General features: G+C 33.3%; 1 protein-coding gene across 2 annotated transcripts in view; it reads left to right on the forward strand.

Annotated features, from left to right (window-relative positions):
* LOC106720010 (apoptosis-stimulating of p53 protein 1) overlaps positions 1-26,125 on the forward strand; it is a 190,481-nt gene that overhangs the window by 55,064 nt on the left and 109,292 nt on the right. For both annotated transcript variants that reach the window (XM_014514538.2, XM_014514539.2), the window contains one exon: positions 26,019-26,077. In XM_014514538.2, the coding sequence (XP_014370024.2) occupies positions 26,019-26,077 (59 nt within the window). The remainder of the gene's footprint in view (positions 1-26,018; positions 26,078-26,125) is intronic.

Here is a 26,125-nt window from a genome sequence, read left to right on the forward strand (position 1 = left end):
CCAGTCAGTTAAAAATCGCGGAATAAAAAAAAATCTAGTAAAAAATATAGCCTATGTCACCCTGGGATAGTGTAACTTTCCGGTAGTGAAAGAATTTTTCAAAGCGGTCCATTGGTTTCGGAGCCTATTCAATACAAACAAACAATCAAATGTTTTATCTTTGCAATATTAGTATAGATAATATTGTTTTGTTATTTTATCCAATAATAGTGTTTTAAACTAACGGTCAATATCTTAGGTAAATATACAACTGATGTAGGTAAATGTCCAGTATAAAATTCTTTCAAAGTAAACTTTAACCCATATTATGTTTCCTAAGCAAAGTTATAACTATGAATTTAAGAAAAAAATCAAATCTCGATCTTGAAATATTAGAATAGAGAAATATGTTATCGTAAAAAAACAAGTTTTATATCGTTAAGCGAGTTAAATAGATAGATTTTAATTAGCATCCAGTTAGAGCACGGAACTGGCTCCTCCGAATACTTGAAAAACGAGCTGCCTATTAAGAACTTTTATTTGTTAAGGCAAGTCAACACGAGGGTTAATAATGACCACCATGTCAGTTACTAGTTACAAATATTTTATTAGATCTAATTATTCTAAGAATAAAATTCCATTTCCACTAAGCAACTAGTCGGCTCACTGCTATTTATGTGAGCAATGTTTGTATAATTTTCACGGGCTCTCATCAATAAACAGTCACGTGCAGCTAGTCGCTTAGTAGAAAAGGGAACTAACGATCCACGATAATTACTGTAGCGATAGTGACATAACTCTATAAAGTTTAGCTTTTTAATTTGCATGAATTTAAAAATTTGTCCAGTGTCAAAAGTCAAGATAAGTAATTAAGATATATTTTTTACTTTCTACGTTAAATGAAAATGTTTGATGCTTTTATGAAAACTTGTTTTGATAGTTTCAAATTATTGATAGGTTTAAGAGCAGGTGTTTTTTAGAATGTTAATGAGACACGTTTTGAAACACATATCGTTTTTTGTAGGAGATATAGAAATATTTCTTTTTTTGATGAGTACATCGATTATCTATATACATATATAAAATGAATTGCTGTTCGTTAGTCTCACTAAAACTTGAGAACGGCTGAACGGATTTCTCTTATCTTAGTCTTGAAATGTTCGTGGAGGTCTAGGGAAGGTTTAAAAGGCGAGAAAAAATTCATACCGCTATTAAGTTTTTTTTTTTAACTGCGCGCGTACGTAGTCGCGGGCGACAGCTAGTTTTCAATATAAGTTTCAAAGCTAAACAATAAGCAATATTATTATTAACGGTTACCATAGGTCTTTAACCTCGTCATAAAAAACTTGCTATTGAGAATGACGCCTACACAAATTTTATTTATTCTAGTTTGTGTCTAGTTCTACTTTATTTCTAGATTTGACGCTTTAACATACCGCCTTTCTATATATGGTATGATAGATTAACTATTCTTGTATCAATTTTATTAATTCGTAATAATTTACTAACTACGATTACACATTGTTCTACCACAAGCTTCAATAGTCTAAGAGCTAAGATTATCGAATCGCGAATTTACGAACTGCAATCGTCAATAGTCTAAGAGCTAAGATTATCAAATCGCTTACCGTGTTCTTTCATATTTAACTAAAGTTTAGATAAAATTGTTAAACAGAATTATTTTTACGTTATTGTACTGATTTCTTGTACAATGAACGACGCTTTTGGTAAGAGTACTATCACCTGCTTTCTTTATTGAGTACGTCACTAATCTGTTTCACATGCAATCTGTCAGGTGGTCCCTTGCAAAACTTTTTAGCGACATGAATTCCCTGTGTATGCTCTTTTTTCATTCAGTCTTACAGGTCAATAAACGTTTAATCATATCGCACTTTTCAAAATCTTACGATATTTTTACAACTGTTAGCATCTTGGGTTTATTTTAATATCAGTGGTTTAAGCTTCTAGTGTTAATAACGTTAAAGTAATTTTATGCGAATCAAGGCGAAAAGCTCGCACGTTTCAACGATACAGTCGATGTCAGTTGACGCGTCTCGCATGGTGTGGAATCTCGAGAAAGTTGGCCAACGTTCGTCCAAGATCAAATGGATGGATCGGAACCTGTTTGTTGAATCGGCAAGTGTCCGTATCGCTACTGTAAGAGTAACATTTTGCCATTGGACTGCTTGATACATTAAACTAGTTCTAATTTGAGATTGATATAATGATAAGTATTTTGGATTCTCAAATAGATCGGTAGATAATTGCTGCAACTAGTTTTAGCATAAGGCCATTAGTCGTTTCATGTACGGTTTGGAGAATAGGACACTCATTAAAATTCTAATTAAGTCAAATCAAGTTATAAATTTTAAACGATTTACAGACTTTTGGCATAACATGTACTAAAAGTTTTTCAATGTATTGTGCATTGATTCAGGGATATTCATAAATTTAAATTCGTGATATAAAAGTGATATTTCATCGCAGAAAACAAAATTATTTTTTTCTGTCATGTGGTCAATTATTATTGAAGTAAGAAAAGTTTTTGTTCATTACGTAATAATAAATACACTTTTAAAGGTCCTATAGCTATAGATTCAGGTAGACGGTCATATTTTATTTCTTAGCAAATTTAAACAAAGCGCATTCACTCTAAAGCTTTAAAAACCTTTATTTTAAGTAAACAAAAAACGTCAAATGGTTGTAAAAACATTCTTAGCAAATAGATATAAGGTATTGTTTCTGGCCGGGCACTTAAGTAGGGCAATGTCTACTCATAACCGGTAATTAACGAGCTATTAAGCTTCGCTTTCCGTCGTACCCGCTTTTTATGTTAAGCTTTCTATGGCCGGCGTCACCTTCCCTCGTGTCTCATGCCCATTTTCACATCAACCGTTAGTTAAGCGACAGACTCGAACGGGAGACTTTAACGCGCTAAAGTGCCTTTAATAGACCCTTAAATGGACTCATGATGGAGCCGTCTGGTTCTGGATACCGTTTGATAATATTTAACCTATGAAATGTGAGCTGTAATACTCATGTTACTACAAAAAGGATTAAAACGATTTTGATTGTTGGAAAGTTTTTAAGAAATCAATTATATTTTTTAATTATTGATGGGGAAATACATTGTGATTGAAGAGGAAGACAGAACAATGTTGAAGTCGCTTGTTTTAATCTCTAGCGGTTTATCTAAACCAATAAGCCTGAAGATTCCAGTACCTACTACTTTTAATGGCAACAACGCATCTGCAGTTCCTGACATTACGACTCAGTACTCGTTTGTCCCGTTATTCTATAAAAAAAACTTCCCGATGTTTCCACGTATAATACATTGATCGGTTTTATCTGTGTCCAAATTTGCGTATGCCGCTACGCTGCGCCCACTCGTCCCGTGCGGTGCACGATCTTGCTTTCCCCTGGTCATTTGCCTTCCTTATCTGATGCTGTATGTTTTATCGAGGCCAATTTATCGACTTATTACTTAACTGTTTCTGTAAATACGTAATTTTTATCATATGTTTTGATGTAAATTATTTAATACCTTTATATGGGAATGTTTTTATTATGAATGAATCACGGTTAAATTAAAACAATGTAGAGATTTAGTATTGAATAAATCTTTAAGAAGTTGTATATGAGATTTTTGAACGTAACGGTTTATGTGTGTGTCTAAGAGCATTATACTATTTTACCGACCCTTTCGCATTATTGGAAACCACCTTGCTCGAAGGATTTCATGATCAATCTTTTTGACGTGAACGTCATTTGCATCCTTGGGTAATAATTGAAGTTTGAACAATAAATAGAATTGAAAACCTTGTGAAAAAGGATGTATAGTGTTTTCGGCATACGACTAATATGTAGCCTGTTTTATTAAGAAAAGGACTGTTAATAAAATGATTAATCAACTTAGATAAAAATTATTTCTTGTAATAAATCAAACGACTTCATTAAGAATTTATATCGACCGATAATAATTAAATGTAATTTGTTAGCATAGCGAAGGCGTTAAATGCTTAGTATCCGGAGCTGTGAAAAATTACATTTTGACCCTCTGTCTATCGTGCTAAGAAAAAAAACTCCCGTGCGATTCCTCTCACGTGCCATTGTGAATTGTTCCAATCTAATGGCAACATTAAACTGTTGAGGTCGCATTGTAGCCGCTATCGGCGATCTCACGACAATTGTACAATGGGACTCTATCCCTCAAAGTATTCCCTCTAGAGAATAGACATGCTGAGAAAGGATTAGAAAATTTAATTGCTTTTGCCCTTTGCCAGTTGTCGGCGATTGCTAGAGCTAACACTACGACCATTTTCAGCTATTTTATTTGACAAAGCTACATCACTTCTCTACCTGTATGGTGTTTTGAAACTTTGTTTAAAATCAAATGACATAAAAGATTATATTCATAATATGATAGCCGTCGCCCGCGACTCCGTCCGCACGGAGTTAGAAAAAACCGAGAGATCCGTTGAGCCGTTCTAGAAATACCTTCTAAAACTTCTATCCATCTAAACATTCGCATTTTAATATTATACTAAGATTAAGAAGGTAATCTCTTAAGACATTCTCCTATTTATACTTTCTATTAATGCGTTAATAGACAGTTGTGGATACTGCTCACTTTAACAAATTAATTGTTTTCCTAGGAAATTGTAAACAGTAAACAAATTGTATGTCGAAAAGTTTTATTTAATTGAATTTCTCTAACAGAGTTTCATTAATTAATAGTAAGATTTTAAACTAAGATAAGGCTTTAGTCACCAACTTCTAAGTTCTTGTACAAACGTACTAACAATTAGTTTTGTTGTTGTCTAACTTGTCTTACTCTCTAACGTTAAGGTGATTTTCAATTTGATTGTTAATTGTTAGTTTGTAAAATTAATGATTTAATAATTAATTAATATAAAATGATGATTCGATTTTGTTTCTTAATACCATATTTACATAGAATCCCGAAACTTATTTCAATTCTAAGATATTTATAAAAAAATATCTGGTTGGTTATGCGTACGCGCGTAAGATGTTTCTGTTACAGCGTGGTTTCGAAACTAGTTTTAGTTGGAAGTCAAGTGGTCCCATAAAATTAATAAGGTCACGGAGCCTACGTCGTAAATCTGTAAAGTATAGTATCATACATTGGGGATTACCATGGCTTATCTCTGGGACAAGTTGGAGTTATTTTTTTTACCACATTCTATCCACAGTATATGTGGAAGGAATAAATGAAGCCGCTGTAACGTTTTAAATACGACTCCAATCTTATTTTAATGAGCCACTTGTTCTATTGTGTCGTTACTCTCTCATTTATATTTTAACGTACACGCTGATTTAGTGAGGGAAAGTAACATTGATGTTGGTATATTAAGTTTTATTTTTGTATACGTATATATAACTACTACATAAGTTTTAATTTCTGTAAAGTGAAATTAAATTTGAGCGATAAAAGAAAGTGAAATCATGTAAAAGTTTAATTACAAGCAGTCGCTCGGAACTTCGTCAGCGCAGAATTTAAAAAGAGTAGCATATAATATTCCCGCGTGCACCTTCTCGTCAAAGTTCCGTCTAAAACGGTCCAGCCTTTCCGGAGTTTCCCCGAACCTGACATTACAGACAGACATACCGACAAAAAAGAATTGGTTTTCCGTCATCAGCATCTCAAAATACATACATACAATTTAATTATATGTATAGACGGTCGTACTATCTATAGTTGCAATGTACCCTAGTAACTAATAAAATCCAATTATTTGATGGGTGAAGAAGTATCCGCACCAAATAATTTATCGACCCCTTGAAATAAATGCTATCGGGAGCACAACTTGATCACTAAGAGATAAGGATTTCATGATGAATTTGTTATAAAATTGGTACACGCTTAATTAATAAAGCGAATTCAATAAAACAAGTCGACCAGTTTTTAGATGTAATATGTGCTATTATTTGTCATATTAAAGCTGCCAGGGCGTTGCGCGATGTAAATTGCATTGTATAGTGTAAGCATTCAGTATCCATCTTTCAGCCGGCAACAGTTCGTTAAGAGTTCGTTACATGTGGTCGAGCAAGTAACCTTAAACGTCCGGAACAGAGCCGCGACCGGTCTACTGTCTCATACCTTCCAATTAACGCACCTGCGATTTTTTTCACCGATCACCAACAGACATGCCGTTTAAAGACTACTTGAATTCCCTCACCACATTCATGATAACTTTAATGTTGTAATAAACTGGTTCTTGCGTAAGACGGTTAAACGGACAAAAAATTAAAATTTCCATATGTACATATAAAATTCCCCAAACCTTACTTTTTAACTGTTAGGAAACATTATGTTCATTTATAGCAAAAATATACGTATTTGTAACGACATGAGTGACCTGGAACTAAGAGTTTAAACGAGAAATATGTCTAACAAAAACAAAACTTTATATGTAAAAACTCGTATAACATTGAATTGAGTTCGTTTGGTCTTTCGATAAAAAGTAGCAAGAATTTTATACCAATTTAAAAAATAAGAGATCTTAAACTGATTTCGACAAATATTATGCAATGGAAGATACTATCTAGGTACACTTTCGAACAAAAGTGTAGTTTTATAAGTTTAACATAAAACGAGTCATGTAACATTCGTGTCAATGTACCAAAACAAAATAGATTTTTAACAATTCCAGCGCATTTGTTAGGACAAGTTACAATTGACATGAACGTCAATAAAAATATTAATTCGTGCGCACCTGTACATATTGGCAGTACAGTCGCGTGCGACGGACATACGTGACTCATTCGGTACCACGAGGGGTTGCCCCTAAACAGGAAGCGCTATAAAGCGGATCGTTTAGGTTCAGTTCAATGTTTTGTTATGAACTGTTCCGAGTCGATTGGCGTGCGCTAGCGACCGAAATTTGAAGAGGTAACTAGGTCACTAATAACTAGTAAAATAAAAAAATAATAGTACCTATCTATACATATAATAAAATTGGATTGTCTCTGTGTTATATTAGTAACGAAATTTCATGATATATTTGCATTGGTGGTAGCGAAAACCAATTTAATTTTTTTATTTGTCTGTCTGTCTGTCCGCAAATTTACCTTTGCTTCGGGTAATCTCCGGACCTGATCGAGATGCGCCTTATGAAGGGCCTTTGACGGGGAGATAGCTGATGCGTGCAGAAATATTATATGCAACTTTTAGTAATAAAATAAATTTAAATAAGCTATTCCTTTAAATATAAAAAATGCATACGAAAAAATGAATACTCCTCTCATTTTACCTCTTATTTCATCGCATCATTAAGATTTCATATTATGACTGTTATCGCAGCTATTATTAATGCTAATTAAGTAACTTTCACGTGTAATTATATCAAAATATATGTTTTAATTACATCGTTGCGCAACAAAGCGAGTCGTGTGTCTATGCTCTAAGACAGCGCGTAATGTGAATGATACATAACAATATTCTCGTGACGCAACTGAATTGTGGTTGTTAGAAAGTGAACTGGGTAGCGGCTTATCCACAGATAAGGATTTATGGCCACGCCTGTATTGTATGGCGATTGAGTTAGAATTTCTATGCGTGTCTAGGGGCGTATAAAGAGAAAAGTGGCTGACTGAATACCGAATCACATCTTTATATTCGTCAACTACAGATATAAAAGCTTTAAAAATGTTCGAAAGCATTGCGTATGTAAATTTAAACGGTAATAAAACTCGTAGAAAATTGAGATTTGTATAAATTGTAAACGTCTTTACATATTGATAATATGAAAAAAAAAAAGATATGTTACATCGTTCATGCTAAATGACATTGGTATTTGACAAACGTTATCTAAGGCTGATTTTTCCGAAGTACATTACTTGCTGACACACAGTAATTGTTGCTACAAGGAAACCTTTACTGTACTCTTTTTAGGACTCTTCTTGAGGTTCTTAGTTAAGAGTCTTATTGAACACAGGCCTCATTTCCTTTCAGTCAATTATCTATTTACATATCGTACACGGCCAGTCTCAGTATCAGACCCACCGCAGATTGAGTAAGGTAAATTCCGACAAAAGCGATTTCATGCAATTACGCTAAGTTGTCCGTAGAGTTATTACCTCGGCAAGAGCGCGGTCATGCCGCGTGTAATGTGCCTCGCAGCGGCGCGAGTCACGAGTCACAGGACTGAGTTACATCGAAGAAACTTACATTTAAAACCCTTTTCCACTAAGCGACAAGTCTGTCTGCTGTTTCTATCAACAGCTGTGGCCTCGCTTGTGGAAATGGTACATAAATTGCTTCTAGTCATCAATCGTGTGAGACCAGTCACGAACAATATCGATACGCGTAGCGGAAAAGACGTTCTAAAACGGACTCGTATAGTCTAAGTAACTAATACAGTTGTTGAGCATCTTAAGCGATTTGTTGTTTAACTGGTATATATTATTATAATTAAGTTACGATTAAATTTTGTTGCCTAAAAACGAAGGGAAAATTTAACACAAATATTTACAATAAGTTCTGTTAGACAAAGTCTAAAGACTTTATGAAAGTTCTTAATTCTGAAGTTAAATGATATTTGAAAGCAACAATAAATAAATATAGAATAAAAAAACACAAGTTGAATTAACATATTATATGCATTCGTTAGGAGATAATCTCTAATTTCATTATCTCGAAACGCAATTTAAATTCTAAACTAAAAGCATTTATCTTCCTTGTTTATTTACAGAAGTCTTTTTTATGTATTAAATGTGTTTGTCTTAATCTTTTAAATGGGATAAGGAAATTAGTTTTACATAAAGATCTTTTAAATATTATTATGAAATAGTTAAAGTGAATTGGATAATATGACACGTTTTTCTTTTATTTATTTTAATATTGCCTTTCTTTAATATACCACTTCTTAATTAAAAAAGTTGTTTGTTATGAATCCGTCTAGAACTGTAGTTAACCAGGCATATTAATATTTTTTATTTATTAATGTACGATGTAAAATAAAATGCAAAATTCCCGAGGTCTCGAATGTTCTGTGTGTGTTTGTTGATTTGTATAGTACGGGCATTGTTTCGTGTGGCCTGGCCGGATTCACGGCTCGGGGCGTCGAGGGCCTGTGACGTCATATTAATATCCGTTATAGACGCTCTACGGTTTCCGTGTTCCGGTTTAGGCACCATTATTTGTTAATGACTTGTTTGTACGATTTGCTGTTATGTTTATTATTTTTCAAATTGTTATTGTACCTAAGTATCAACAATAATAAATGACAATTAAGGATATTGATCTGTTTATGTTACTACTTTGTAGCATATTTTTACTTTTGCGCTTAAAAAAACATTAAATATTTTCTTAAACTTTCTAGCACTAAGTCCTTTGGGCAATGTGAATATTCTATTGGACCAAGAAAATAAATAGATGAATTGATAACGTCTTTAACGTCGAATTCAGCAAAAAAATTAAACGTCATTACGTTCTTTTTAATTGTACCATCTCCTTTCGCCCTCTATTATCGGCCATTGAAAACTGCTGTGTCGTTTCATTTGCTCGGTTATAAGACTACTCGGGAGGTCACCGCCGGCGTCTGTTAAAGTGACTCCTAAGTGAAGAGGAGCTACGTAAGTGCAATATGCAAATGGCGTCACTTCCACGCCTGTCTCGCTCACGATTTCAAGTTCCGATGTTGGCCAACTGTTTGTTTTAACCTTTGAAATGTTTGAATGGTTTTACATTTATATTGGGTTAGTTTTGTCGTAGTTTAGTTGTAGAGATGAAAAGTTATAACCAAAAAAGTATGATGAATTTAGATTTAAATTTTTAGTTTTTAATTTAAATTTCTGTTTTTGTTTTCTCTTTGCAAATCGCTTTTTACTGAACACTCAAGTTATCTTTTCCTTGAGGTATGAATATATATTAGAAATATCAAGTTTTATAGACAGAAATTCAGAATCCACCTTTTCCATAATATTTTTCTCATTGAGGACTAACAGAGTGTCAATTAGGTCACCGGAGGGAAGCAAAGATCCATTTTCTCTTTTAAATAAGATTACAGGCATCGCTCATTTTTATTGACAGCTTGAATCATAAAGAAATATGTTTTAACGCTTTTCAACTGTGAAATATTTTTTATAAACGTTAAAGGCTAAACAATAAAAACCTATACAGTAGTTTTAATATATTTTACTTGAACATAATATGTCAAACCTTTTATTGCACGCTGATATTAGATATTATGATTATTGGTATACGATTATGCATAAGCTTCCGTAATGCGATCTTATCAAAATAATAATAATGTATTTATACCGGCAACTTATTACTTCACATTATTAATTCCTAACATTAATTCCGAAAAACAAGGAAATTTGTACGGTTTCAGCAGTGTAAACACACGCTAATATTCTAAAGCGACATCACACACGAGTTCGTATCTCAGGCGTACCTTGTTAACGTCTCCATTCACTTTTGCTGCATAAATTTTCTTCATCTCTCCCACATTAAGTCGGTTACGCTCAAATTGGAATATTTAATTAAGTTTTCGTCTCTTTTGAATTTTAACTAATTTTACCGAAATATTTGGTAATTAACAGTGACATTTTCATCCCGAGTTTTATATGAAATATTAATTAGAGATTCTTGATATCCGAGTGTCTTTTAAAACTTAAGGTTAAATAATTTCAAATTTAAAATAGGTAAATTGCGGAATTGTCTTTCAAATATATCCAATCAGAATTATACATTAAGTTATATTGGCCATTTCAACTACGATTTTAAGTTTATCTAAGTTGATTCATTTGTGTTCATAGCCGAACTACGATAAGATATATTACAAATTCAATTTACCTATATACCCAAAACCTTTAGATTAGTGCTGTTTAAAGTTAAATATTAATAACATTCTAATAATGTAGTTTTACATTCAAATGTTGTCAGTACTTGAGTGTCTAAATAAAGTCGTTAATGAAGTTAGCTAATTTTGCGTAACCTCTTTACAGTTAATGACAGTCGCGTGTCCACATCTAATTTAAGTTTGGAGGTCAGCGGACCAAGTTTCTTAGGTCCTTTAATGTGCCCATTTGAGGGAATGAAATTCAGGTCAGTTGACTATTGAGTGCCTCCTATTTTAGACTTGGAATTAAATTATTCATCCACTTAGTAACTAGCGCTACGAGTTTTTTCACATTACATTTGAATTTTAGTCCTCTTTCCCTCCCCACCGTTTTCTTATACGGAAAGGATGGGAAGGGGAGGTGGATTTGATAGAGGAGGAGATGCATAGGAAGGTTAAATATTCTCTTTTTGTGCGTCTCCTCCTACGTCGATTGAGGGTAGGCAACGCATCTGCAGTTGCGGATGTCTATGGGTAGTGGTCGCTTCGCCATTTCGGCGAATTCATGTGGTCGCTTGCTCGTTTGCCACCTTGTTATATTAAAAAAAAATTATATCAACATTTATTATTCGATCACCGATTACAGTGGTGTACATTTGAATGGTAAATGTAAAAATAAATCAGAAATGAGGAATAAATTATTTAGAAAATCCTATATATTATAAGACATAAGACTGATTAATTTTCCGAGAATAGATCGTATGTAACCTAAGTATCTTCATGGGAGCACAACACGGAACGAAATGTGACGGTAGATATTCTTACAGGGCTTGTAGCGGGATTACAATATCGTACTTGTATTTCATTTTGCTGTTTACTTTATCCTATATACCAATGTCGAAAATAAATCTTATTAATGTTATGCGAATGTTTAGATGGATGAATGGATGTTTGTCTGAAGGTATCTACGGAACGGCTCAACGGATCTTGATGAAGTTTGGCACAGATGTAGAATATAATCGAGAAGAACACATAGACTACTAATTAAGTTTGTTTCCGCGCGGACGGAGTCGCGAGCTACAGCCAGTTCTTAAAGAAATAATTGTTTTTACAAATATTAACACTTTCCGTTTTCAACAAAAGAAAAAAAACTTGCCTAGGAAAAATCGTATTATTTTTAAGAATAACTAGATTGTTATATTTAGAAATAATAAAAATGGGTGCTCAATGAAAATGGTAGAAATAGTAAACCTTATTTGCTAATCCATCACGCGAAGCCATTCCGTGATTATTAAATCGAGTCACACTTTCTACTTCCTATACCGGTCACAGTGACAGAAGAAGCGTGAGCCCCGCTCTGTTTCGTTGCAACTTTTACTTGTGTAACGTTTGAAGAACAAGTTGTGCGTACGATGGAGATGGGGGCGCCACTGGCATTATACAGAAAGAGTCAGCTGGAACGGACGTCAACTGGCGTCGATTGGTACATCAATATCGATGTAATATTTTGCGTACATTGATGTGCAAAGACAGAATAATAGACGAAGAATAGGTTATTAAACCAAAGAAGATATTTCTGTCTTCATTTCAAATTGCCTCGTATTTTTTTTTCTATCATCTTTAAAATATCAAAGAGTGATAATTCCTTTCAAGGTGTTCATAGCAAGATCAAATAAATAAATATAAGAGAAGCACAAATTACACATTAAAAATTAATTTGTTAGATATAAGACATGCCTAATACAAATAGTACGAGTACCTTCGTTACATGTTTACATTATTAAACCGCTTGAAAGGTCCGTATTGTGGCTTTCCAGTCGTCTCATAAGCGGAGTGAACGAAGCTTAGCTTGTCAGTTGTCGGGACGTTGAGAGCCGCTGTCGGCCCGTGTAGCTGTCGACCGACCTAACACACCCAAGATTCCCCTGTAGTCATAGGGATGCTCTTGTTATATCGATAGAATTGAAACGAAGATAAAGGACTACTTACTATTCATGCATCTAAATAATTATAAGAAACAAAACAATCTCGAATATTTTATTTTTATTTGATTTTAAAGTTTTGGTTTTGTCTTAGTACGACCTAAAACTTCGAGATGTTTCCTCACATCACTACTTCGTCGAAAGGGTGTGTTACAGCAGCTTATAGTAACAGTTGATTAGTACGGGTAATAGTAGGTTTAAAGATACGATAACTTCCTATAATATAGTTAATATTTAGTATTAGTGGTGAGCTTGTATAGGAATACTAAAGATGTGGTGTACATGATTTAGTGGCCGGCGGAATTGGCCCCAGGCATACTCCTACATAAAGTCCGTTGCTAAACATTCGTGATATAGCGTAGGTAGAGATTCGTACGATACCGAAATTATTTAGGGCGTGTCCAATGATTAACTGTTTTTCTACTCTTAGGCCATTGACATCGGCTAATATACGTTATGACGCTGAAATATAATTAATGTTCACAAATAACAATTAATCATGATTAAATAATTGTTGTCAGTTTGTACGTATGAGTTTGTATGTATATTTATGATTTAAAATTTTTGTTTCAAATAATTACAAAATCCCGACGCAATATTTATGTTAAATCCAGTCTTTAAAAATAATATTATGTATATAACAATAGCTATATTGTTAAATATAAATATATTTAACAATATTTATATATTCACTTCAAATACATTAATTTCAATAAATTTGAAAGATTAAATTTTACAGATTTGCGTTAATACCTCTAACCTGTTTAATATTGAACTAACGAAGCTAACAAAGGCCGAACTGTATAAAGATTTGGTCAATAAATCGTGTTAGCCAATGACGCAGCAAAGTACCCTAATATATAAGCAAGCGCCTGTCGACCTCGAACTGTGTAAATATTTTACTTAATTCCTGTCTACGTAAGTATAATGAAATGCAAACTTTAAAGCGGCTCGCATAAGTACGCTGCGCAAAAATATCATTTTAAATATCGGTGATTTGGGAGTGGGAAACAACCCTGTGCGCACACTGTGTGTTTCTGTGTGTCCTTAGTACCACAGTGGCACACACTCTTACACGTATATACCTGATGTTTTCTACGAGTCTCTATAAAGTTTGAATCTTGTAATACGCAGTGCTCTTGGCAATGCCTAATCTTCATTGGTGTTCATTATACGTAACACTAACGTAACGTTTAGAATGTTAATCGCACATCGCTTGTTCTGATTACAAAGGTGCCTTTGTTTATATTTGTGGCAGCGTAATGTATAGTCCACATGCTGTTTGTTTTGAGACGATAGAATTACGATCCTTGTTTGTGAACAGGTGTTTTGTTAGCCGTTCTGTACGGTGTAGTATCAATTGAGAGCATTTGCGAATTATGTAAATACAGCTGGGCAATATTTACAAATGATAATATCTACTTTGAATCAAGACTGGTTATATCTAAAGATTTTCTGAAAATAAACACAAATGTAGACACGTTTAGTATTAAATGGTTCATTGCGGTTAAATCTTACTAAACCGACTTGTTCTTTTAGTTACATCACGTGTCATAACTATTTTATTTCGAATCCTTTTCTCAATATTTTGAACCGAGACTTTCTTGTTTGCTTCAAAGCGCGTCTTGTATTGTTGATTCAAGCTATAGTAGAGCTTTCTTGAAATATAATTACCAAGTATTGAAGACGACTGGCTTGTACTCTGAGAAGTCTAGTTGTGACGAGACAATCTTAGCGTTTACATTTAAATAATATGCATCTTCTGTACTTTTTGTCGCTTATTTTTAAACGTAATGTAATCGAATATGTTCCCTTTTAGTTTTATCTTCTTAAAATATTTGATGTGAAATGGGCCTTAGCTGTAAATGGCTTGTTCTTTTCGTTCAATGTTTACTTGGGACTAGAAGCGGATCGTTGTAAGGATATAAAGGTCACAGGATATTTCGGGTTTTAGTTTGTTTTTCAACCACTAAAATGGCCAACTTTCACCTTTATTGTATCTGCTACGTGTATTTAGAATTTCATTGTTGTTACAGGGTAATGAAGTTACCCTATTTTAGTCTAACTTTATTATTGAAATACCTCACCTTTTCGGAACTTGGACTGCATAAATAGGTACACTTTTCATTTCTTGATTAATATTTTCTTAGGAGTTACCTTAATTTAATTTAACTAGCTTTATCATCAGCATACATACGTCCCCACCGAGGGGCTCGGAGCCAACCCAAGTTAGGCTTGATTAGGATATAGTCAATCACGCAGATTAATATCACACACATAAGTTATCTTTGAATTTCTTCGGAGATATGTGCATGTCGCATTGCACCATTTGTTGCATGTTTTCCTTCACGCTAAGAACGTCGGATTAATGTAAATAAGTAATTCGAAATCGAGTCGAATCGAAAACACGTGTGTTAAAGGAATGGATCGAACCTGGACAAGTAAATTCGGTCCGGTCCAGTCAAGCGCTTAACAACTGCGCCACCGACGCTCTTGTTATGAAAACCTGTTCACCTCCTTTTAATTATATTTAAAGGAACAGGGACAACAACATTGTTTTGTTTAGATATTTCGTGAGTGGAAACGATTGAGAATAGATCATAAAACATAAAGACATATTTAGTAATAAACTTAATTGGTTCAACATTAACCTATCACTTGGTAATCGAATCGTATTTATAGCAAATAACTGGATGCATGAGTCATGATCGAGCTTTGTATATCAACACCAAAGCATAAGCGATGTATATCGACTTATAATGGCAACTGTTGTGCAAGAACCCACGTACTCAAATAAATATGCGGGTAATAACTTTCGTATAGAAACTAAATCGTCGAGTCACGATCTTACAAGTTATTCCTCTTGGTATGCATTGCCTTACGATATCTTGCTATTGTCATTAGGTTATTGTATCAATTGCTATGGGAATTGCTCTCGATGGAAACGTTTACTGGATTTCCCATGTTGATTGGGAATTGAAGCTACGTTATATCGCTGTATTGGTTATTGAACATAATATTTTTATTGTTTTCATCGTCGTAAAACAATATGATTTTACACAAAAATAAAGTTGCAAGAGCTTCATTATATATATTAATTTAAATGCAACAAAACTAAAATAAAGTAAAATTATTCAACATGGATTTCTTATCACAGTTTTCTTTTTGAAAAATAAGTAGCTTTATTTAAATATTATCATTTTTATTAGTGAGAGATCTGTAAATACATATTTTACTGTTCTTCTCGTAATTTTACGACACAATAGTTTTTCTTAAATCATTATCAAAGACTCTGAAAGAGACTCATTTAATGAGCTGCCTTTCCAGTCATCGAGTTGTAAATCGAAACATCATATCATCAATTCAAGTCGTACTCAGTATCGGTATGTTATTTGGCCTTACTCGGTAACCTTAATATGTTTGCTAACTCATGGTAGTATGTGTAAAACCTGTTACTATACAATGTGTATCAATGTATAAAATGAATGTTTAAATAAATTGAGTGAAATATAAGAATTAAATATTCAGTAATACGTTTTTTGGCTACGAATATTTTGTAAATATTTACCTGCTGTTGTCTGTTTGTTCATAGTACATAGTGTTCTGTGATAAAGGCTCGTCTAGAACGAGTTCTGGGGCCGACGCGTGCCCTCGAGGCTCTCTTCAGAGTAGTACCGACTTTAATATGCTACCACTATATCTTATATGTTTTGTTCCTGTATTACAATTTTTTTTATGTTTTTTGTTCTACTGTCATCTCGAAATTGGTAGCTAAAGACCTTCTTCTAGTAAACTTTCGTCGTTTTTAAGTAATTCAATAAAAAACGTAAAATCAAAATGAACTATACTTTCAATTAAGAACAACTTACTCTAAACCTCATTAATCAATTGGGATACATAAATGTATGAAAAAATGATTAATATATAAGAATTTAACTCGTATATAAAGACTTTAACTCCAGTTTAAATGTTTTATAAACGTATTATGTGGTTTCAAATGAGCAAGAGGCTGCCTGAATTCCTTAGCCCATAGACATTAGCAATTACAGATGCGTTGTCTAGCTTTAAGCGATGGGGAAGGGGTTTCTCTGAAGGAGGATATAATGCCTCCGCCAAATCCACTGCCCCTTAACATCATTTCCTTGTAAGAAAATGGTGTGAAGCAAATGTGGACTAAAGTTACGCCTCCGGATTTTGTCTTTCTATTTGATTCATGCATGTAGTAAAATCTCATTATTACGAGTACAGTACACAGACCAGTAGCTACATAAGTGCTTTCACGATCGATGTATTTATGTACGCAAGAACGCAAGGAAAGAACTTTTATATTCAAGACTAGTTGTTCTCATGAAGAGTGGAATCAATCAGGGGCTTTTCTGTACATTTCTTTACTCGAATACCATTTATAGCTAATATCGTTCAAGTTCATAGGTTCCAAGTTCCACAATGTCGTTTTCGCACGGTCACCTATTGATTATGTTACAAAGTCCTAGACGTGCGTTAACTCATTAAATAAAATGCAAGAGACGACTATTATTTCTGTACAACATTTTTACGCACATTAGTGGGGCGTATTTTCCTAACCATTAGCGTAAATTGGAACGCAACTAAGTTGTCTACGTAAACCAGTGGTTATAGACGATTAATGCTTGAAATCTTTCAAGCTTTTTGCATAGTTTGTTTGAAATAACTACTAAGTAAGAGTAAAGTTTAGTACGCATAATCATTAATGCATTAAGGTAATAATTACATTAATACGAGTATTTATTTTTCTGTAACAAATGACTTACTTTTCTTTCACGTGATTTTTTTTTTTAGTTTATCGTTTTATCGTTCTTTGTTTCTTTGCTAATCCTTACTTTTCTACTTTGGCAAACTTCTTCAGTATATTTTCCTGACAAAATAATGGAACTATATTAGATAGTTAATTTACAAGTATTTACATAATTCTTCAAACGAATAATGTACGAGTTCTACTACTTCTAGTTGTTGTCTTTTTCATATCACAATAACTCTCGATCGTACTTTCGTTTGAGTTCTGGAATCTTAATGCTCAGTAAATTATTTCTTGCCTACAGGCATTCGTGAAGTACAGGAATGTGGCAGTTGCTCCAAGCAATAAGTTTTCATGTACCTAAATTGCTTAAAGGAGTTTAAAAAGTATCTTCTTTTAAAAGATTAGTTAATGCATAGTCGATCATTGCCCCATATCCAAATATCCGCATTAAAACAGTTACAATGATGTCCATTACGTAATAGTTAAGAAAGGAAATCTTTTTAAAAGGATCATTCTAAATACAAATGCAGTTGCTTAAATAATAGTTCAACACGTGTAATTATTTAATCCACCATTTGTAGATACTTAGATGTTGGGGCCCTAAGTCTCCTAAGCCGCGGATATGCTTCTAGCAAAAAGTTTAAGTATGTCATATAATCACTAGCTCCATATTTATGAAGCAGATAGGCAGCTCAGCAGCATTCCTAGGCGTTCTATGGATGGACTAACGTTGTGCGCCGCTGGGGAAAATTATAATTACAAGCGGCTTTGATAGTAAAAAACCTGAAATACATCCGTTTTAGAATTTGTTTTCATTTCTTAGTTATTAAATGTCTATGGACATGTCTATTGTTTGTAATAGTTTTCCAGTAATTGGTAGTTTAGAATAGTCTTTTTTTATAGAATAAGAACTAAAGCTTGTTCTAGTAATTCCTTGTAGGTACATTACTTTATTAGTTACGAGTATATGTACAATTCAACGTTTTAATTTGAAAAAAAGATCATCGTAATAAAACTGATTAGGGAATCCGACAGCATTCTTTGCTAATGTTTATTTGTCCTTAATATACATAAATTACCTATGTCCCAAAATTAATTCATTTATAGATAATGTTTTTAAACATGTGCTATAACAGCATACAATTTATTTTTCCAAATTATTTCTTTGCATTCAAAATGTTACTTAGACTATAATGTTAGATACAATTTGACTTATCCTACAAACTTGAGGTAATAAGTGTAAAGTAAAAAAATAAAGTAGAGATTAAGAGAGTAAGTCATTCGACATAGCGAGACAGTGAACCGATTGATGTGACTAAAGCACTGCTGATCAATTTATTCGTTGACGCGTTTTATCTGTGTGTCTTTGGTTGATTGTTTTTTTTTATTTGGTAACGCCACCTACAAAATCATGATATCGATACTGTTTTTTGGGTAACACATCAATAAGTAATTACTTTTGTTGCGTAGTTATTTTGAAGTTTTTTTCTCCGACTGAATTTTGGACAAACATTCAACGTTGCATATTAGGAATATTAAACTATAAAATCAGCTTTATAAAAATTATAGAGCTTTGTGTTGTTTACTTACTATAGTTAAATAATAATTTACTATTTCGTTTTGAAATTAATAACGTAACTTTAAATGATACAGAGAAGATAACAGTCGTTACGATAATCGCCTTATTGCCTTATACCGAGTCATGTTCCTCTTAAATTTTATGCGACGTAAATACGCACCGGCAACAGGTTCCGACTCAATTATCATGCGCCGACTGAAGGTAAATATGATTCTCCAATTACCTTTTAAAATCACTACTAAATAACTTTTAAAACATTTTCCCTGCTATCTGTAATCTTTATCGAGCAACTTTAATTAGGAATGCTTATTAACTCCGCCTACAAAACTATTGTAAAAAAACCAAGACCTTGTCTTCTCCCAGACGAGTACAACTTTATTTACGTTTGTTTCTTACGCTTTTAAATTTGGATACCCTCGATTGAATACCAACGGTTTAAGTTTTTTGAATGAAGTATACGTTAAAGTATCACATGGTATCACACTTCGGCGGCTTATTCCAGCTCAATTACTTTAGACTAAGGTTCGTGCGAAAAGTGGTTGCCGATTACTTAATTAGTAAGCTAATGAGAATATGAATGCTCATTTGTAATGAACTAGCTGTCGCTCGCGACTCTGTCCGCGCTGAATTAAATAAAAACATAACAAATACTCTATGTGTTATTCCAGACTATGTTCTACATCTGTGCCAAATTTCATCAAGATCCGTTGAGCCCTTCCGGAGATACATTCAAACAAACATCAATACATCCACCTATCTAAACATTCGCATTTATAAAATTAGTAAAACCCGTTCAAAAACAAACTTCAAGAAATAAAAAAATTAAGTTTCTTATTATTATTTAAATAAGAGAGTAAACGAATGGCGGACACTCCGAGATGATCATCGGCGCTCATGGTCATCCGAAAAACTAGCGGAACTGCAGATGCGTTGCCGGATTTTGAGAAAGAGATACGGTTATATAGATCTTTCAATAATTTAGTTTCGCTATTTTTCTTTTTAGACATCGTAGTTATTGATGGCCAGTGAAACTTTGTGTAGACTCAATCGATTATTGTGCCCGTTAACCGTGGACCGATGGTTCTAACCCTTCAATATTTCGTTATAATTCTCCATAGATATATTTGTTTACTTTTCTGTATCTATCGATAATGGCGTGTCTATTAGTTTCGAATTTCTGTAGTTTCTCTTCTAAATGGAGAAGGTTAATATGTTAAAGCTTCCGTAGACGGATAAACCAAATTTACATCAATTACAAAGAACTAAAAGTTTATAATAATTTAAAGTAATAACATAAAACAATAGTCATAAAATTGAACAATAATTTTTTAAACATATATATGAATTGCTCACTAAAATAATCTTTAGTTTTTTTTGCAAATAATATTATTGAAATGTACATCTATAATTCACCTGTCGAATACTTTGTCAGCGTCATACGCCAATTAAACGTTTACACTGTGAGATCGTAATTAAGACAGCATAAACGTTTTACGTCCGCTGCACCGGCTGCATTCCCAGTAGACACGTAACGAAGCCTGCGCAGTCAGCCGCGGCCGGCCGCTGAAGCCTTAATTAACACAACCAGAGGATAGCTGGGATTCTATCAACACATCTATTTCCATACAATCAGTCAGTAGTTATATAGTTATTTTATTTATTTCATTTCAATTCAACGTCTAAATTATGTGAAGATAGTAATATATACACATGGTGGCCATTACGCTCTTTCAATTTTTCTGTTTCTTTTTTATTATGTAATTTTTTTGTGAGTTTACTATATTTAAATTATAAAAAACAATTTATTTTCAATGCGCACTTAAGGCCAATGTTTAAGCCTCATTTTAACTAACTTTAAAAAATATGATTTTAAACTGCGAAGGTATTATAAAATTATTAAAATATTGCAGAGTTCGCAAATTTTATTTACTATTCGCTCGTCAACAGCTGTGCAAGTTACGGATGATGGTTTGTTTATTTTTCATTAAGGGCTCGGTAAATAAATCTTTTATGTGCCTTTTGAAATAACGCTTTGCGAAATTATGCCAATTAATTATTGCAAATAATAAATAACTGAGCGTGCAAGAATTTTAATTCTTTAGACCTTATAAAATATTTCCTTAAGAATTTTTTGGATTCAACAAAGTAGGAAAAAACAATGTTATTATTTGGTGGTATCCAATGTTAAAGAAACAGATGTTTGAACATTTCTTAAGCAATGAGGTGACGACGCGGGAATAACATTAACAAGGAACAAAGTTATATTTCTGAATGTGGTACACCACTACATATGTGTACCGCGAAAGGCCCTGATTGTACAAGTAATTTTTAAAATTACTTACTGCAAATGGTTCATATTACGTTTTTATTATATTGATATTTAATTATTAAAACTTACATTTATAAACATTTCCCAAAAGTTAATTATTTACAAGGTAATTGAAAATTATTTTAATTAATACATAACCAAAACGTGTCTGTTTTATTAAATTAAGTATGTAATTTGTATTCGAAACCAAGTGTGGTGTTGGTAACTACACGTGTAGGTTTAAAGGGAAATTAATCTCACCTATTTTAATTAAAACTTAAAACCCTTGTTACAAAATTAGCATAGTACCTTTCGTACAATGCTCTGCATAATACAAAGTGGTTTAAGAAAGTGGAGAACTCAATTAAAGTTCTCACATAGTTCCGGTCATCATACGATGTTCTAGAAAACAAAGGTTTAAAAAGATACTAACAGGCTTTTATATTATGTATTTTTATTAGTTTAAATGCCTCAATCATTTTACTGAGTTTCGAATTGTATTGTTAACTGTACTTGTACTCGTGGCATAAAACTTTCGTACTGAAGCTTAATGTTTCTTAATGTTTTTTTATTCAGTCCGTCAACCCTGACTGACGCCTTTTGGACCCAAGCGTGTTTATGAAGGACACAGCAATCATGAGACAGCTCTGCTAAAACTGATCGTGATCTTTAAAGCTTGAATTGATTGATGTAGAAACAGTTCTCATATGAATCAATAATAACGATAGTAAACTGTCTCTATTTATGTCTGTCTATCTTCCTGTCTATTTTCCTATCTAGTCTATTGTATGAACTACACTTCCATACTATCAGCCGTCATATCTGAATTTACCCCCGTCTTACGCATATCGTCTTTCACACATTCAATGTTCATCATTAATTAACAAAGATGTTGGTTATTGTGTTTAGAAGCCACATGTTCTAACATCATGTTTATTAATCATGTTTTCACTGCTTTGATAACGATTTCTCACGTAACTTAGGAACTTTCCTCTTGTTCATGCTAATATGAAATGTAAGGCAAACTCGAGACTTGAAGTTATCACGTAACAAAAAACCCCTTCGGTCACCTCTATACAAGGAACGTGACCGGTGAGAGGTCCGAAACGGTAGCCGATTTTTTTACTGGCGAAAGTTTTCGAAAGCGTTCAGACATCTTATCGCTTGTTACGTAAACCACGTTGTTACTAGTTTTTGATGACAGTTTTTAACAGAGCTCCGGTTTTTGACCTCTGAAACCAGTAAGTCACCGCGCCAAGTAAAAAAAAAACAATTTACGTTCCATTGCGTAACCTCCAGCTACCATTTACTTTCAGCGGTAACTGTATAAAATTTGCGGAAATTATTTCTCAAGATATAAGGAAGGAAACATAGCCTTTATGATTATAAGTCTATAGTTTATAATGCCATGAAGACAATATCACCGTTAACATTACGTGATATAACTAGTGCGGTTGTACGTAAGCGAACACGTAAGAAAATTTTCTTATAGCTGCGGTAAGACAAATCATAACGTGACAATTACTTCGCGAAAATTTGCATTAGCCATTCTGGTTCATGAAATAACTACAGTATGTTAATACGTAACAATATTTTTACGATGTCAACATGAGAAGCAAATTATATAACAGTCATAAAACTTTAAGGTCAATTTAATTCTGTGAATTAAAAAAATCTAAGTTACCAAAACTGTATATTTCCGTTACCTCTTGGTGGTATCTTACACAATACTACATCATCAGCTCACTATACGTCCCCACCGAGGTGCTCGGAGTCTACTCTAAGTAAGGGGTGATTAGGCCATAGTCAACCACGCTGGCCCAGTGGTAATCGTCGTCGGATAAATGTACATATGTAAATCGAAAATCGAAAAACATATTGGCACATGGCGGGATTCGAACCCAGGAGTCATTGCAAGTCAAGTGCTTAACCCCTGAGCCACCAACGCTCCATCACATAACTCTTATTTTTTACCTTAATTCGAATTTATTTTATACAATAACTTTTTCTACTAAAACATTATTAATATGTTAATCCATTGTTTGTATAACACAAACGAAATTATTGACACATCACTGACCACAAATTAAACGTCAAATTCATTTTTCTGTTATTAATTTCCGGTTTTACAATGAGCCACCAAGCGAAATGTGCGATGCAATTTGTCACCGGTTTATGCACAACCTGATTAACTTCCACGTTCCCAGTTAATAGTGTTGGGTAATAAGCTATTTTTAAATTTAAATATTTTCGGTCGTTATATCGATGGGTAAGAGCGCCGGTTGAGTTGTAATCTGTAGGTCCTGGGTTCGAATCCCGCCATGTACCAATGTATTTTTCGATTTTAGACGATTTACATATGTACATTTATCCGACGTTTTTACGGTGTAGGAAAACATTGTGATGTAACACGCACATATCAGCGAAAAGAAATTTCAAATATGTGTGTATTCCCGGGAAAAAATGACGGCAACGCGGCGCGCCACCCATCACTTTACGTCTCCCGAAATGGCGAAAAGTGGATTGCGGAGGTTCGTTTGACCACACCAAATGGAGGTTAGTGATCTCTGCCTACCCCTCTGGGTTACAGTCGTGAGTTGTGAGTATATGTAGGTATGTAGGTCATAAGTTTTCGATCAACGATCAATACACAAGTTTAATATTTCATTTAAAAATTAATATTGTTTTTAATTTATAATTTTTATAGCAACAAAAATTTTGACGTAATATACTTTCAATTTAATAATTTAGCTACTAAAAGACAACATCTCTAAGCGGAAAGTCTTTTCTCATAAAATTTTCTCAATTACTTACTAATTACTACCTTTAAACAAGTAATTAAATAATACAAAATTTCAATCGACAGGTATATGTCACCTTTAGTGAGTTCGACAGCACTAGTGGTAATCCTCTTTCATATGCATTTAAATGAACTAGAATTTGGTGTTGCGAGGATTTAGCGTGTAACAAAGTTTATTGACGAAGCGATTCGCTTCTGACGACGACTAAATGAACACGCCACGAACTCGTCTAGTTAATTTGGAACTGTGACTGAAATTTGCTTGATGTTTTGTATATAATGTTATATTTATTTAAAAAAATAGTTTTCACATGTAGCAAATAAATTATGTAATTATTTCGTGAACCTAAAATGTTGAACTACTGTGGAAGTGTAAAATTTATAGTCTTACGTATGTATGACGAATGATAATGCGAAATAAATAGCAACAACTGTTCTTAATCTGAATAGATCTTTGTGGATGTAAACAATGTATACACTTACTCTTACTAAGAAGTATTATACGTAGTTTAAACTTATTAATGCTGAGGTTTCATCAAATCGAATTGTTCCAGGGAAATAAGTTACATATTAAAATGCAACAGCGGGCGTCGCTAACAAGGCGTGTTATTAATTTGTTTCGATTCATCGCGCCTGAAGCGACTCTGATTGCGTCACATGCAGCCTCAATCAGCGCCTTTTATGACCCTATTTACGAATACAAACATTCAAAAAACAATTTTATTTAAAGTAAAATTGCCAGCGGTGTTATTAAAAATGTAATTCTCGTGACTCTTGGTTTATTTTTATGAAAATTGCAGTTAAAATGGTTTTCGAATTGAGACAACATTTTTTATCCGCAGTATTTTTTGGAGAGCCCTCGTTTTCAGTTATTGTTATGTAATGAGTTATTGGTATTATTATTTTTAAGACCTTAAATAGATTTAATACATTTTATTCCAATTACACGTTGCACTTTCCATAATTCGTAAAAATTTGATAATGCAATAATTTATCGGAAGTTTCAATCAATTACTTTTAAGATAAAAAAAATCGTCTTAATAATATACTACTGCTCAAAGTATTATTGACATGTTTCTTAATATGTATAAAATGACTAGCTGTCGTGAGAGACTCCTTCCGCGCGAAATTGTAAAGAAAACGTAATAAGTAGCCCATGTGTTCTTCCAAACTATGTTCTACATCTGTGCCAAATTTCATTAAGATTTTTTAAGCTGTTCCGGAGATACCTTCAAACAAACATCCATCCATCCATCCACTTATAATATAAGTAAGATTAACCTCTCAATATGATTGTTAATTACTTTAGATTGACTTAAAATCACATGAAATAATACAGACTAGGATGGATGTTTTATAAAATCAATACTCGCTTGTATCGGTCATTCAATTTTCAGTCGAAAGATTATCCTATAATAAATGAGAATGTTCATTTGGATTAAAAGCGTTTTATACGCAATGCTATTGATAATTTAAGCTTCGCGTAATGCCCGATATTCCGTTCAAAATTGCATTTATTCGAAATGGTTGGAATTGCTCGCAATAATGTTACGAAGAACATTGTTTTTTATATTACTACGACAACTGGATATTTTTTTAAATATTAAGTGATATGAGAAACGTTATGATATAGCAAAACGTTCGTTTGTCTCGTAGTATAAAATGCCACTTAAAGAGATGCGCGTCGGCATCCATTTAAATGTTTTCCGTATCAAGTATTTATCCTTTTCAATTCTGCACAAACCTTCCTATCTGATATTTAAAGCAGGATATTTTTATTTACAGAGACGGGGAGCACGGATAAGAGCAATGGTATGAAGGAACCGGGATCACCTGAGGAATTGGTAAGTTTTTCTAATGATTTTATCTAGCCGTTGAATTCCAGTGTCGTG

This window comes from Papilio machaon, chromosome 14 (genome assembly GCF_912999745.1).
Source record: "Papilio machaon chromosome 14, ilPapMach1.1, whole genome shotgun sequence".
In the NCBI taxonomy this organism is placed as follows: domain Eukaryota; kingdom Metazoa; phylum Arthropoda; class Insecta; order Lepidoptera; family Papilionidae; genus Papilio; species Papilio machaon.